General features: G+C 44.2%; 1 protein-coding gene across 12 annotated transcripts in view; it reads right to left on the bottom strand.

Moving 5' to 3' along the window:
* The window catches only part of SH3KBP1 (SH3 domain containing kinase binding protein 1), a 345,587-nt gene that overhangs the window by 55,730 nt on the left and 274,231 nt on the right, over positions 1-15,626 (bottom strand). For all 12 annotated transcript variants that reach the window (XM_060292550.2, XM_070044699.1, XM_060292553.2 and 9 more), the window contains one exon: positions 2,473-2,524. In XM_060292550.2, the coding sequence (XP_060148533.1) occupies positions 2,473-2,524 (52 nt within the window). The remainder of the gene's footprint in view (positions 1-2,472; positions 2,525-15,626) is intronic.

Raw genomic sequence — 15,626 nt, 5'->3', positions numbered from 1 at the left:
ATTTAAATCTGACTTCCTTATGCATCAAAGTAGTCACAGGAGACCACTTGGTGTAGGTGGGGAATGTATATAAATAAATAAGCAAATCCACGGGCATAAGAAGATTGCTGTTTTATGCCACCAAATTTGGAGTGGTTTGTTATGCAGCAATAGTAACTAGAACGTGTATTTTTCTTAAATTGAAGTTTAGTTGACTTACAATATTATATTAGTTTCAGGTGTACAACACAGTGATTCAATATTTTTATACATTACACACCATACAAAGTTACTAAAATATTATTGACTATGGGCTTCCCTGGTGGCTCAGTGGTTGAGAGTCTGCCTGCCGATGCAGGGGACATGGGTTCGTGCCCCGGTCCGGGAAGATCCCACATGCCGTGGAGTGGCTGGGCCCGTGAGCCGTGGCCGCTGAGCCTGCGCATCCGGAGCCTGTGCTCCGCAACGGGAGAGGCCACAACAGTGAGAGGCCCGCGTACCGCAAAAAAACAAACAAACAAACAAAAAATTTATATACATATATATATATATATATATAATTGACTATATTCCCCACGCTGTACATTACATCCCTGTGACTTATTTATTTTATAACTGGTAGTTTGTTACCTCTTAAACACATTTTTAAGTGGAGGGATGTACAGAGAAGATACGGTGGTTCTCCCTAGGTCCTTTGCATCTGAATCCCTCAGGTATTACATTTTCCCAAATGTGCCAATTCACCCTTCCTCTTTACACGCCTGGACCACAGCTGCTTCCCGCACCAGGGAACTTCATCAGTGTCAGCGGCCTCAGGTCCGTAAGAGTACTTGGAAAATAGCTAAAGCATGAAACACATCACAAGTACTCCTCTGATTTATGGACTTGGTTGAGTGCTTGACAAACTCCTTATATGACCAACCCTATGGATGTGTGCTTGGTACTAAAATCTCAATTACACAGCATCAGAAGCCAAAAGAACTGAAAATAAAACCCACTGAACACACACTTTACCTTAACTCTTTAATGACTCACTACAAGTTAAACACTGTATCTGATTTCTATCAATTCTGTATCTGATTTTTTTCGTCAAATAACCAAACACAAGGAAAATAGGAATATCTACCTCCCCATTACAAAGCAGTTCCCAAGATTATACAGCAGGATAAACGAGCAGTAGTAGTAATCTAGCAAGATTAAATGCCATCATGCTTTGCCCCTAGAGATCCAGCACAACCTATTCAAATTGTCTTAAAAGGATAAGAATTTGCCTACCATGCTACACTCTGGGCTCCTAACGCTAAAGAAGAATTTCAGTACCATTCCTAGAGACACAGGAGGAACTGACGGTCCTACTACCATGAAGAATCGAACCCTAGTTACATTCTAGGCCACCTGAGCCTGGGACCACTCAACTCACCTCCTTGGTCTCTAACCTGTCACCAAGGCTTCTATGGAAAAGGATCTTCAGAAAAAAAGCAAATCAATAGTCTGTTTTAATTTCAGCAAAATAAAATATTTATCCAGCCAGAACCACTAGGTGGCAAAATTAAACTACTCAACACAAACAAGGATGGGGGCTGAGCAGGAGATGTAATCAACATCCCATTTGAGGGCTTAATCTCTGTAATTCTCAACTATGCTGAAGGGAATGGGAAAGGAATGTGAGGTCAAGCTGATTTTTTCCCCCCAACTTGGTGGGCCAAAAGAACGGGAAAAAATCACTCCTAATAAATCTGTTGAATAAACCAATCTGGAAATGTATTCATACTTCAAATGCTACAGAAATATCATAACTATGCATGTGTAGAATTAAAAATACCCCTACTCTTCTTCAGTTTTAGTTGTTAATTTTTTAAAATGCCACTTAACTAGTTATTCACGGAGGAGTTTCTCCCTAAAATTTGTTTTAACAATGATAAAGAGGAGTTCTATTGGGAACTAGGAATGCTCATCTTTATGTATGAGACGCCAGTGTACAATGAGTTACCAAGTGTCCAACGACATCAAGTCTTCCTATAGTATTCAACCTTAACATCTGAGCCACACAGAAAAAGTGAATTAATTGGATTCTTTTCTAGAATAGAAAAGCATCATGAGGGAGGGAAAGTATTGCTAGAAAAACATTTTTTGTTGCTTGGGGCAAGTGAAGTAAGTACAAATTTTGGTTAACCACCCGGGACAGAAATTGAAAATTCAGCACTGCTATACATGCCCAGTGAAGCTGTGACCCACGGGAAGCAGCTCTCCCCGGGCTGACCCTCGATGGGCAGGCACAGGCAAAGCAACCAGTTCCTCTCTCCACAAAAGGGGTTTATTAAAGAAATAAAAATAAAAACAAAGCAAACAAAACTGGTTTATTCCGAAACAAAGTCTTTCTGGTCATTCTCTTTGGGAGGCCGTATCAGGGATACATTTTAATGATATGTTTCTTTGTTAGGGAAAACAGTAAGAGAAAGACAGTGTGTTGACGGGAAGTGAAAGGTATATTACCTGCCCCTTGCTTGATGACGGGAGCCGATGGAGGAGGTGGCTTCTTGGGTCTCTGAAAAATTAATCAAAATGATACCACATGAGATTGTTGGCAGGCCTGGCCTCTCACATAAGGACCACAGACAGTGTTTTCTAGATGTAGTTTGGACAGTCCAGAGAAGCTCTCCAAAAAAATTGAGCAATTCTCTCTCCAGGGATGTCAGGTTTTGGCACCTTTAAACAGGCACTAAAATAAATTCAGTCTGCAAAACAAAGCTCTGATGGACAAATGAAATACCATTTCCCCCTTTCTAAATTTGTAACAGCCTTCTGGAAAAGCGCGGCTCAGCAAAAATGGCCTGAAACCAGCAAGCACAATGGTACTCCTACGCTGAAACCGCATTTGCAATTAAGATTTAATCTGCTGAATAACCAAGCGATTCAGAAAGAGTCACTGGGATGGCTCTAAATTAGATCCGCTCTGGATGTGGGACCTGCAACAAAATGCAGGCTGAGGGGCCCCTGTGGCTGGGTAGGGTTCTAAGCTTTCTTCCCCTTTTCACCCCAAGGCTGGTAGGCCATTTGTGAGGTTCCCCCACAGACCAGTCATACCCTGGAAACTGGAATGGAGTTTCTTTGCATATCAGCCACTATTTGTTTTTCTCTCACACCCTATCATTCTGGAGGGAATGAGGCAGCAATGCAATCAATGGCATCTCCTTGCTCACCCAGGATTCGCTGTAGGTGGGAGACAGGCTGGACTTGGCAAATGTCCTAGGGCCGAGAGTCCAGCCAGGGCACAGTTCTTGGGCACCATTCTTGCACAGGGGAAAAGGGGACCGGAGGCAAGGAGAGAAACATCTCATCATCAACATCATTAAGGAAAGTTGGAAATGGGGAGGGTTTGAGCATATGATCCATGTTGCTGCTGACACCTGTCCTGACCCTCTCTGGGTATCGTATACTTGTGACTTTAAAAAAGCTCCATGGACTCTCTTCTGCATGCTGAAAAAGTACTGATGTGACCAGCAAAACACCCGACCATCCTCAGCCCGGCCCACCAGTGCCTCCCGGTGCCTGATGCAGTACCAGGACACAGGAAGAAATGGTTTTAAGTAAAACCCACAGAATACGAGACCCACAGAGAACTGTCTCAGGGAGCATCACAGCACGTAGGCTCTGGACTTGACATTTCGACTCTGCTCTTTACTAGTTGGGTGATTTGGCCAAGTGACCCCAAGTAAGAGTATAATATGGTGGGCAAGAGGCGGGGCTTCAGAATGTGGCTGCCATTACACATCCTGGCTCAGTTTTTAGCCGTGGACCCTGGGCAAGTGACCTCACCTAGATGAAATTTCTCATCTGTAAAACAATAATATTACTTCCCTCTTAGGAGGAGGCGGTTTCACAGAGGGAGTCAGTAAGCACTGCCTTACCCAATCCTTGTGACAACTCTATAAGGAGTGATATTATTATGCCCATTTTGCAGATGAAATAATTGAGGCTTCAAGAGATGAAGTCATTTCCCCAAGTCACCAGGCTAGTAAATGGGGCAGGGGGCCAAGAGTCCAGTCCAGGGCTATCTGCCCCACAGGAATGCTCTTAACCACTGTGAAGGGGCCATCCTGCCAGAGGGCATCCACAAGACAAACCATCTCACGGCCATAAACCACACAGAGTTTACAAAAGCACAAGAAACTGTAGTATGTCAACATTAAGGGGAAAAAAAAAGGGTATTGAATTGCAGCTACAGTATGAGCTCAACCATGTTACAATATATTCAGAAAGGGAAAAAGACTGGAAAGAAAGAAATTTATAGGGCTGATCTCTTGTAGAATTATGAGTGCATATGTGTTTCCTTCTTAATATTTTTCTGTACTGTCTATATGCATCCAAACTTCATTTAAAAAAAAAAGAAAGAAGGACGCTCCAAGGGCCACCTCCGCATGGGTACAGGCCCTCCACCCAGAGCTTACGACTCTTCCCCTGTTGCCAGCCCCTTCCAGCTGTCTACCCTGACTCCTTTTTCCTTCCTCTCTTCTCTGTCTTTGTAGAAATTAGACTGGGGGCAGATCTGTGTTTACCTAATGAAGTTGAAACTCTGCCAATTAACCTTCCTTTACCTCTGGATCAGAGTGATTTCTTATGCAGGAAACTGCCAACACCCCGTGGCCTAATTCTTCCCAGCTCAGCCCCAGCAATGCCCACCCCCTGGACGGCTTCCTCACTCTCAGTTGTTGGAACATTTTTCTAACCAATTTCACATGAGCCTCCTCTTACTGAGGCCGTTCCCCCAGCGACCTTGCCTCAAACCACAGGGCCTCAAATAAAAAAAGACAACTACAAGTCATCATATTTTCCAAGATTACTGTGCAAAGAAAAAAAAACCCTTAGTGTTGTGTCAGATTTGGCATGTAATACACGAAATGCAACAGGGCAGGGCGGAGGGGCACCGAGAGAGGGGACGGGAAGTATTGTGCTCCCCAACAGCGTGTGGAGAGCGTGGTCATGCCAAGTGCCTGCCCGGAGGGCGGAGGAAGCAGGCAGGGGTGTGAGGCTGTGTCGGGAGCCCTAGCAGCTGCGGAGGCAGGTGGGGCAGTTTGGAAAGGAAGCAGCAGTTTGTGAGCTGCCTGGCTAGCATTCACCAGGCCTGATCAACGCTGGCCAGGTGCCTGCTTTGCTTAGTAGCAGAGGAGGTTTACAAGTTGTCCTGCTTGGTTTTTTTTTTTTTCCTTGACTGACTTTGGCCCTGATTCCATCAAACTTAGCCTTCCTGCCTCCTTAGATGAGAAATGATGCCACATTTTTCAAAGCAGATGTCTTTTAAGGTAATTTGGAACAAAAACCAGGGTCAGGGTTCCCTGTAGCTCTAGACCACTCCACAAACGATTAATAAAGTATTCACATGAGCTGACAATGATCTTTTTTCTTTTCTTTTTCTTTTTCATTTTTTTGGTTGTGCCTCGCAGCTCACGGGATCTTACTTCCCCAACCAGGAATCGAACCTGGGCCCCGGCAGTGAGAGCACCGAGTTCTAACCATTGCACCACCAGGGAATTCCCCTGATTTTTTTTTTCTTTTAATGCCACAGGAAGACAGAGCAGTGAGAACTGAGAAGGCAGAGTGGGTAAATCGGTAGCAAAAATGTGGCAGTAGAAAATCCATTACGGGAGTTCATGATTCTCAAACAGAAAGACATAAGCACATCACGCAATTGAGTTTCCAGGTCAAGCAGTAGGTCAAGGCTTTCTCTGTTGAATTTACCAGCATTAACTAGCTCCTGCAGGTGCGCAGACAGAAACATCCTTTCAACTCAGTCAAGTATTTTAAGTCATGAATCTGTTTTAACATCTTTATTGGAGTATAATTGCTTTACAATGGTGTGTTAGTTTCTGCTTTATAACAAAGTGAATCAGCTATACGTATATATACGTATATCCCCATATCTCCTCCCTCTTGCGTCTCCCTCCCACCCTCCCTATCCCACCCTTCTAGGCGTCACAAAGCCCCGAGCTGATCTCCCTCTGCTATGCGGCTGCTTCCCACTAGCTATCTACCTTACGTTTGGTAGTGTATATATGTCCATGCCACTCTCTCGCTTCGTCCCAGCTCACCCTTCCCCCTCCCCATATCCTCAAGTCCATTCTCTAGTAGGTCTGTGTCTTTATTCCCGTCTTACCCCTAGGTCCTTCATGACCTTTTTTTCTTTCTTTAGATTCCATATATATGTGTTAGCATACGGTATTTGTCTCTCTCTTTCTGACTTAGTTCGCTCTGTATGACAGACTCTAGGTCCATGCACCTCACTACAAATAACTCAATTTCGTTTCTTTTTATAAGTCATGAATTTTTTAGAGGCACTTGTTCTATTTATTCTCCTCCCTCCACAGTGAAAATAAAACACTCCAGCTCCAGGCCCAGGTGGCGTCATCCTGCTCAACTGGCAGGTCGGTGCTAAGAACAGAGGACGTCAGAGCTCTGAGTGATCAGAGGGTCCCCTTTAGCTGAGAAAACTGAGGCCTAGAGGGGCCATGTTAACAGCTAGGTGGGAGCTAAAATGGCCCCAGAACTCACATCGCTCAGTGTTCAGACTGGCAAAACATGAAAATGTTCTTAAGAAAGTCAATGGGCGAACGTTTTCTGATTTCTGGGAGAGCAGAATGCCTTCCATGGTCTTCACACGTGCAGGGCACACAGGCCTGGGTGCACGTGCGTGTGCATTTCCCTGCGTGTAGATCTGTTGGCTTGGACACAGAAGCAAACACCATCCTTCAAAGGATATAAGGACTAGATTTCCTTTCTTACCGTTATTACCGGGAAGGAAATAGATCTGAATGTTCTGGAGTGAAGACAGCAGGAAGGCAAGTTTTGCTTCCTGCTAAAGGATTTCATAACTGATTCTGCCCTTTGTTTGGCAACTCTGGCCAGCCCCAAGCGAAGGAGCACGTCAGCTGGCTCAACTGTCCTCCCTGGCAGGAATTAGGATTTGCCACTTGGCCTCTCAAGCCAGTTTGCCTTCAGAGCTCTGGGCCCAGACATGTGACTTGTTGAAAATAACCAGAGGAGCAGACTCCTCATGGCTGGGTACCGTTCAGGGGGCTTTGTGAGAGGAACATGGTAAGGTTCTGGAAGCAATTTTCAGCTTGATTTTGAGTCTTGGGAAGCCCTCCTCCAGGCATCTAGCTAAGTTCTCTGGAGGTGTCTCTGTGTGAGGCCGGACAGGGGACACAAACGGACAGTTCCTGACCAGGGTACCCCTCATGGCTCTAGAAACACATAGGGGCCTCCACTCTGCCCTTTTCTCTCCTGTCCCTGGTGGATTGGCAGCACGTTTGAAGAGTGCGTCTGGGGCTCTGCCCCTCTGCACCCTACAGAGTCCCCAGCACAGGAGATCACCGGGGGCTACCACAAAACCTGCTCTTGGCAGGGTCTCTCTCTCTTCCTCTCCTTGGCCTCCGGGCTGGTGGCCTACATGCATGGTCTCCCTCTTGGCTGGACCCATCTAGACTGCCGGCCTGTCGGGTGGTCACCCAGGCTTTGGTGTTCGGTTTCTCTCTAAGATGCTCTCTCAGTTCACTCCCTTGGCTTACCTCTTCATGCCATCTACCCCACCCTGAAAGTGGTGCCTCGACTCCATGCCCAGACCTCACACGCGGATGGATGGATCTGGGCCCCCCTTTGTCTGGGAAGACAAATCTGACAAGGGACCTGGCTTCTTTCTGCCTCTCCCTCTACTCTTGCTCCTCTTTCATACTATCACAGGAGCGAGCAGCTAGTAAGAGGGGAGGGACAGAGGGAGAGGAAGGTACACCTTGTCACCAAACGACCAAAGGACAAGGGATTCCTGAGTGCCAACCATATACCAAGCATGCTGCTAAGGACTGAATATTTGTCCACTGAATGGACACAAAATTCTTATGTTGAAACCTAACCCCCAATGTGGTGGTGTTTGGAGATGGGGCCTTTGGGAAGAGATTAGGTCATGAGGGTGGAGCTCTCATGAATGGGATCAGTGCCCTTATAAAGTAGACCCCAGAGAGTTCCCTCACCACGAGGACACAGCAAGAAGACAGCTATCGATGAACCAGGAAGTGAGCCCTCACTAGACGCCAAATCTTGGACTTCCTAGCCTCCAAAAGTGTGAGAAATTTCTGTGGTTTATAAGGCATCTGGTCTATGGTATTCTGTTACACCAGCCTGAACGAAGACACACACTGTTAGACCCTATGAAGGAGAAGCTTGGGACGCAGGTCTGCCTTCAAAGAGATTACGGTTCAGATGGCATGATGAGAGAGAATCACTTCAGGCAAGAGTATATTGAATGAGGTGCTCAGTTGGGAGAGTAAGGGCTATAAGTACCAACAGAGAAGGGAGAAGGAGTGCCATCCAAGCCATGTCAGGGAAACTCAGCTGGGGCTCTGTCATTAGGCCATACTTGGGCAATATCAACACCTTGACAATCCCCATCTCTGCAGGAGAAATTACCCAGAAAATTAAATGTACAGACAAATAATGTCAAAGGTGAGTTTTATTCATAATGTTGCTTATTATAAGCACAAATTTGTTCCTTTTTAGAATACTAAAAACAGGAAAATAATTCATTGGGCATCTTCAAAAATGAGAAGAAGAGTGGTTCTCAAAAGGCTGAAGGACGTGACTAGGAATAAAGAAAATTTTGGCCGAGGACAGTGCTATAACTGGGTTGTCAGATGATGGGGGCTAAGGTAAGGGGCCTCCTTAGAACTTAGTAAAGAGAATGTGGTCTGAGTTAAACCAGCAAAATTCACCTACAGTGGATTAGCCATTACGGGAATCAAGCAAGCGACATCCTTTCCTAGGCAAAGAGGTAACTTACCTCAACGTAATAAAGGCCATATGTGACAAACCCAGAGCCAACATCGTTCTCAATGGTAAAAAACTGAAACCATTTCCACTGAGATCAGGAACAAGACCAGGTTGCCCACTCTCACCCCTATTATTCAACATAGTTTTGGAAGTTTTAGCCACAGCAATCAGAGAAGAAAAAGAAATGAAAGGAATCCAAATCGGAAAACAGGTAAAACTGTCACTGTCTGCAGATGACATGATACTATACATAGAGAATCCTAAAGATGCTACCAGAAAACTACTAGAGCTAATCAATGAATTTGGTAAAGTAGCAGGATACAAAATTAATGCACAGAAATCTCTGGCATTCCTATACACTAAGGATGAAAAATCTGAAAGTGAAATTAAGAAAACACTCCCATTTACCACTGCAACAAAAAGAATAAAATATCTAGGAATAAACCTACCTAAGGAGACAAAAGACCTGTATGCAGAAAACTATAAGACACTGATGCAAGAAATTAAAGATGATACAAATAGATGGAGAGATATACCATGTTCTTGGATTGGAAGAATCAACATTGTGAAAATGACTTTACTACCCAAAGCAATCTACAGATTCAGTGCAATCCCTATCAAACTACCAATAACATTTTCCACAGAACTAGAACAAAAAATATCACAATTTGTATGGAAACACAAAAGACCCCGAATAGCCAAAGCAATCTTGAGAAAGAAAAAAGGAGCTAGAGGAATCAGGCCCCCAGACTTCAGACTATACTGCAAAGCTTCAGTAATCAAGACAGTATGGTACTGGCACAAAAACAGAAATATAGATCAGTGGAATAGGATAGAAAGCCAGGAGATAAACCCACACACATATGGTCACCTTATCTTTGATAAAGGAGGCAAGAATATACAATGGAGAAAAGACAGCCTCTTCAATAAGTGGTACTTGGAAAACTGGAGAGCTACATGTAAAAGAATGAAATTAGAACACTCCCTAACACCATACGCAAAAACAAACTCAAAGTGGATTAAAGATCTAAATGTAAGGCCAGACACTGTAAAACTCTTAGAGGAAAACATGGGCAGAACACTCTATGACATATGTCACAGCAAGATCCTTTTTGACCCACCTCCTAGAGAAATGGAAATAAAAATAAACAAATGGGACCTAATGAAATTTAAAAGCTTTTGCATAGCAAAGGAAACCATAAACAAGACGAAAAGACAACCCTCAGAATGGGAGAAAATATTTGCAAATGAAGCAAATGACAAAGGATTAATCTCCAAAATTTACAAGCAGCTCATGCAGCTCAATATCAAAAAAACAAACAACCCAATCCAAAAATGGGCAGAAGACCTAAACAGACATTTCTCCAAGAAGATATACAGATGGCCAACAAACACATGAAAGGATGCTCAACATCACTAATCATTAGAGAAATGCAAATCAAAACTACAATGAGGTATCACCTCACACTGGTCAGAATGGCCATCATCAAAAAATCTACAAACAATAAATGCTGGAGAGGGTGTGGAGAAAAGGGAGCCCTCTTGCACTGTTGCTGGGAATGTAAATTGATACAGCCACTGTGGAGAACAGTATGGAGGTTCCTTAAAAAACTAAAAATAGAACTACCATACGACCCAGCAATCCCACTACTGGGCATATACCCTGAGAAAACCATAATTCAAAAAGAGTCATGTACCACAATGCAGCTCTATTTACAATAGCCAGGACGTGGAAGCAACCTAAGTGTCCATCGACAGATGAATGGATAAAGAAGATGTGGCACATATATACAATGGAATATTACTCAGCCATAAAAAGAGACGGAATTGAGTTATTTGTAGTGAGGTGGATGGACCTAGAGTCTGTCCTACAGAGTGAAGTAAGTCAGAAAGAGAAAAACAAATACAGTATTCTAACACATATATATGTAATGTAAAAAAAAAAAAAGGTTCTGAAGAACCTAGGGGCAGGACAGGAATAAAGACTCACATGTAGAGAATGGACTTGAGGACACAGGGAGGGGGAAGGGTAAGCTGGGACGAAGTGAGAGAGTGGCATGGACATATATACACTACCAAATGTAAAACAGAGAGCTAGTGGGAAGCAGCCGCATAGCACAGGGAGATCAGCTCAGTGCTTTGTGACCACCTAGAGGGTGGGATAGGGAGGGAGGGAGGGAGACGCAAGAGGGAGGAGATATGGGCATATATGTATAATATAGCTGATTCACTTTGTGATACAGCAGAAACTAACATACCATTGTAAAGCAATTACACTCCAACAAAGATGTTAAAAAAAGCAAACATGTATTAAAAAATAAAATAAACCATGATAAATGTCAAAAAAAAAAGATACATCCTCTCCTATAAAAGTTCGGAACGTACAAAACTCCCGCCGAACGATCTTAAGGTTGGCACTCAACTGTAATGGAGAATGTGGGAAATCTATTTGATTGAACCGTGATATGTCTGGAGATGGACAATGGATGGCAAGGGGCTGATCAGCCATGAAAAGAGAGAAAAATGGAGAGTTGCCGAGGTCACAGGTGCGGGGCTCTTGCCAGCATCCTCTGCGCTTAGTGAACTCAAGATACAGTTCCCTTGGCTCACTCTTCCCCCTGGTGCCTGACGGGGCCTCAAGTTGGACATGCAAGACCCTTCGTGAAAATAACTAGCTCCTCTTCTTTTCATTCCTTGCTCTCCCGGAAATCACCAAGTAAATGTGGTTTCCTATAGAATCTGGCTTTTAAGGAATCAGGCTGAGAGGGAGCAAATGCCCAGGGCAGGCAGACCTATGTGCTTCCGATGGGCTGACATTTCAGTTCCTGTTGCGATTAGTAAGCTGCCAGTCTGCTCCCCGGGTAAGTCTCTGTGAGTTTGCAAATGTGAGCCTGCATCACAGTTACAGGCATCCTTAGAAGTCTTTGAGGGCAGGGTTCTGTACCCCTGAGGCCGAGAGGCAGACCCTCCACTGTAGAGCATTCACTGGGGAAACGCCTCTGGGAATCTCAGCAATGCCCTGGTTTTCAACATGGCACAAGCTCACAAGAGCCCCTCAAATCAGTGCATGCAAGAACAGTACCATTTTCTGGTGATTTGAACACTTTCTTTTAAAAGAACTGGATCCTGAGACTTTCTTAAAACACTATCTTTCAGAAACATCATCTTTCAGGATACCTGTTCTATTTTTTTTTTTTTTTAATGACAGGAAGATGTTGTTTCTGCAGTTCAGAGAGTCCAAGTTCCCTGCTTTCCTTCAGTCCTGACAACAGAGCATGCAGGTCGCTTCATCAGAGCTCTCAGAATATTTAATCTTTCCATTCTAATATTCAATTTTACTGTCGAGGCTCAAAATAAACAGGCAGCCACTGAATCTAGGTTCTCACATAAATAGCTTATATAATTGCTCTAAAATCTGCACCAAGAGATCGACTGGTGCTCTCTGGGAATATCTTGGGGAAAAGCCCCGAAGTCTTTACTACCCCGGTGAGAGAGAATGTGCTGAGCACCCTCTGAAAGGAAGACCTCGAGGAGTTCCAAAAGGCCCCGTAGTAACCACCTGAATCTGCACCGGAGCAGAGAATACACCTGCTTCGTCAGAATGCTTCGGTGATGCCTACTGATTCAAGAGGTCTGCCGTTGAATAATGCTGTTTGCTCCTGTCTACCCTAATCATCACACATCGTCCTCTTTTCTGGATGAATGATTGCAACCCCAGCTACTGGCAAGACAAGATGACATCTGCTGACACTGATGGCAGAATAATGTTTCAGACTCTGTCATTCACATAGTGCATTTGTGTTAATGATTCTAATCATCTTTACACAGTCAACTCAGCACACAGCAGCCCTGTCTCCAGTCATGGTGTCACGAACTCACCAACACTCCAGGTGCAGTTCTAAAGGCTGGTGTAACAACCAATGCAAAGCTGGTTGGCGGGTTTTATAGGCCAGAGGGGACGAAAAGGATATAATACTTTGAATCTGCTAAAAGCTAAACGTCACATTATACAATTGCTTCTCAGCTGTAGGTATTACTTTGTCTGACAGGTATAACTACTGTTTCCCTAAAACTGAGTTTTCTGCTTCTTAGGAACAAGGTTAAAAGACCTATCAAAGAGATGGTGGTTGCTTGTCTGGGGTGGGAAAGATGCCCACGGGCCCCAAAGAGCATGCATGCCTCTGAGCAAACCAAGACGAGTCCGCTCATCACTGACAACGTCACTCTCTTAGCAGGAGTCCTCCTGTAATACCTTATGTAACAGAGCAGAGCTTCTAGAAAAGTATGCCATGGAGTCTCTCTCACTTGAGTGAATTTATTCCCCCCTGAAATATGGCTGGGGACTAGAAGGCAGGGCGCTACAACGTAGGCAACCACAGGCTTTGCCCATTTGTGGAAAGAATTATCCAGATTTACCTCAGCCTTCAAAATCATACTACTTCCATCAGGACCAAGGAGGCGGCAAATGTCTGGCAGGAGGGCGAGCTTGTTAAGATGCCTTGGCTGAAGGGAGAGGCATCACCATGAAGGTCTTGGTATCCAAATGCTTTGGATGTGAACACCTTTTCCCAGGCTCGCAAAGATGAGGGAGAAGGGTGAAGCGGGTAGTCTGGGTGGCCCCCTGCTGCCCAACACTAAGCCCACAAGGACAGCGACCATGTGTGTCCTCTTCACTTCCCATCAACCAGCACAGCAGCCAGTCCAAAGAAGGGACCCAACAGATACAAAGTGAATGAATGAATAAACATAAAACATCACTGTCAGGCAGCAGATCTTCCCCCTCCCAAATATGCAAAATGACGTGAAGGTTATGCCATCCTGGACTTGCTTGTCTCTGCAAATATATATTATAAGGCACTAGATTTCTTTTTAAAGGCTATTCATCAAAGTTCTTAGATGCATCTGGATCCCCAGGGAAGCTCACCAAGGTAACTCCGTGCTGATCTGATGAACTACAGTCAGATTTCTATCATTACTGAATGTTTTAGCTGGAGCCTTCCAGCTAAAACTTGTGCTAATAGTCATCATTACAAAGACCAGAATAGTTAACACGTATGGGGCGTTTGCAAAGGACCAGGCGCTGTGCTAAGGAATTCATATGCATCATCTCAGTCAATCTTCTCAACAGTTTAACAAGGTAGGTATGATTATTCTTGCAATTTTACAGATGAGGACACAGTCGTTACTCAGTATTTGTGGGAGATTGCTTCCAGTACCCCCCCGCAGACAGCAAATTCCACAGAAGTTCAAGTCCCTCATATAAAATGGGCAAGTATTTGCATATAACCTATGCACATCCTCCCCTATACTTTAAGTCATCTCTAGATTACTTATAATATCTAATACAAAGTCAATGCTATATAAATGGTTGCAAATACAATGTAAATGCTATGTTAATAGTTGTCATTGCACAGCAAATTCAAGAAATTCAAGTTTTACTTTCAGGAACTTCCTGAAATATATTTTTTAGTATTTTTGACTCAAGGTTGACTGAATCCACAGATGCAGAACCCGCAGATACCGAGGGCTGAGTGTACTGAGGAAACATTCAATGAGTTGACCTTGAACAGAACAGCTAAGTGACAGGGCCAGGATTCAAGTCCAAGTCTATTCAATGCCGCGGCCTAGAGTCACAACCACCGCACTCCATAAATGTTTGCCAAACCTCATTCCTGTGTCTTACTGTTTTAAACATTTACTATATAGTCATTACTAAGTGCTAGCGTCTGTTTTTCTCGAGGATGAATTCTGTCAGCTGATAACCCACCACGGCAATCATTATCAACAAACATGGGTCAAATGATTTTGCTTGGTGGAACATGTCTTTACTGAATGGTGAGCCCTTCTCTGTTCTGTGGATTTATTCTCCTCCGAAAATATGGCTGGAAACTAGAAGGTGGGGTTGTCATCACTTAGACAGATACCTGTATCTACACTGGAGCTTCCCAAACTGTAATGTGTAAACAGATCCCCTGAGGATCTTGATAAAATGCAGGTTCTGAGGCACCAGGTCTAGGGTGGGGTCAGAGCATTTCTAACAAGCTTCAGGTGATGCTGATAAAGTGTGGTCCACGGACCAGCAGTAAGTCTCAATGATCTAGAAAACACTGGGAAGCAGAATATAGATTCTCTGAACCTCAAACTTAATTCCTAGAGAGAATAACAGATGTGGAACAGAGCATCCTTCAGCTAAACAATACAAGAAAGCAAGCTATCAAAAAGCCTAAAAGGTGTGGCCCTTGGCTTCAAACCAACCTACAGGCCATAATCTTGGTGGGAACCTACACCATCTGGCTCCTTGAACAATCATATGCATTCATCTAAGCAGTGCATACACCATCAACGCTGTTTAGTATCCTTGGCAACCAATCCACCAGTACTGCAGTTACCTTTCCCGAACCTCAGCTCCATGGGAATGGTGATGGGTCAAGGTTCATGGTCCAGTAATAGAGCCCCCATGGGCAGGAACAGAATGCAGGCTGGGAAAGGTGGGCAGAAGTCACATGAAAGCCTGACCAAAGAGCCCTGAGGTGTAGAAATGGCTGGAAAAGACCAAACTGCTGCCCCCTTAGAATGTAAAGTGCTTCTAACTTTTCAACATTTTTTGTTACATTGTCATCAGAGAAACAACACGCCTGGAGTGAGGCGAACAAAGATGGACTGGCTCATTTAAACCACAGCGTTGTAAAATGGGTTCCCACAAAGAAAGAAAGCACAGATCAGAGGTGTGTATACATACACACACACACACACACACACACACACACACACACACGGGCATGCATGTGTATTCATGTCCACATACACACACACACACACACCACACACAC

The sequence above is a fragment of the Globicephala melas genome, chromosome X (genome assembly GCF_963455315.2).
Source record: "Globicephala melas chromosome X, mGloMel1.2, whole genome shotgun sequence".
In the NCBI taxonomy this organism is placed as follows: domain Eukaryota; kingdom Metazoa; phylum Chordata; class Mammalia; order Artiodactyla; family Delphinidae; genus Globicephala; species Globicephala melas.
This window is presented reverse-complemented; position numbering and strand designations above follow the sequence as displayed.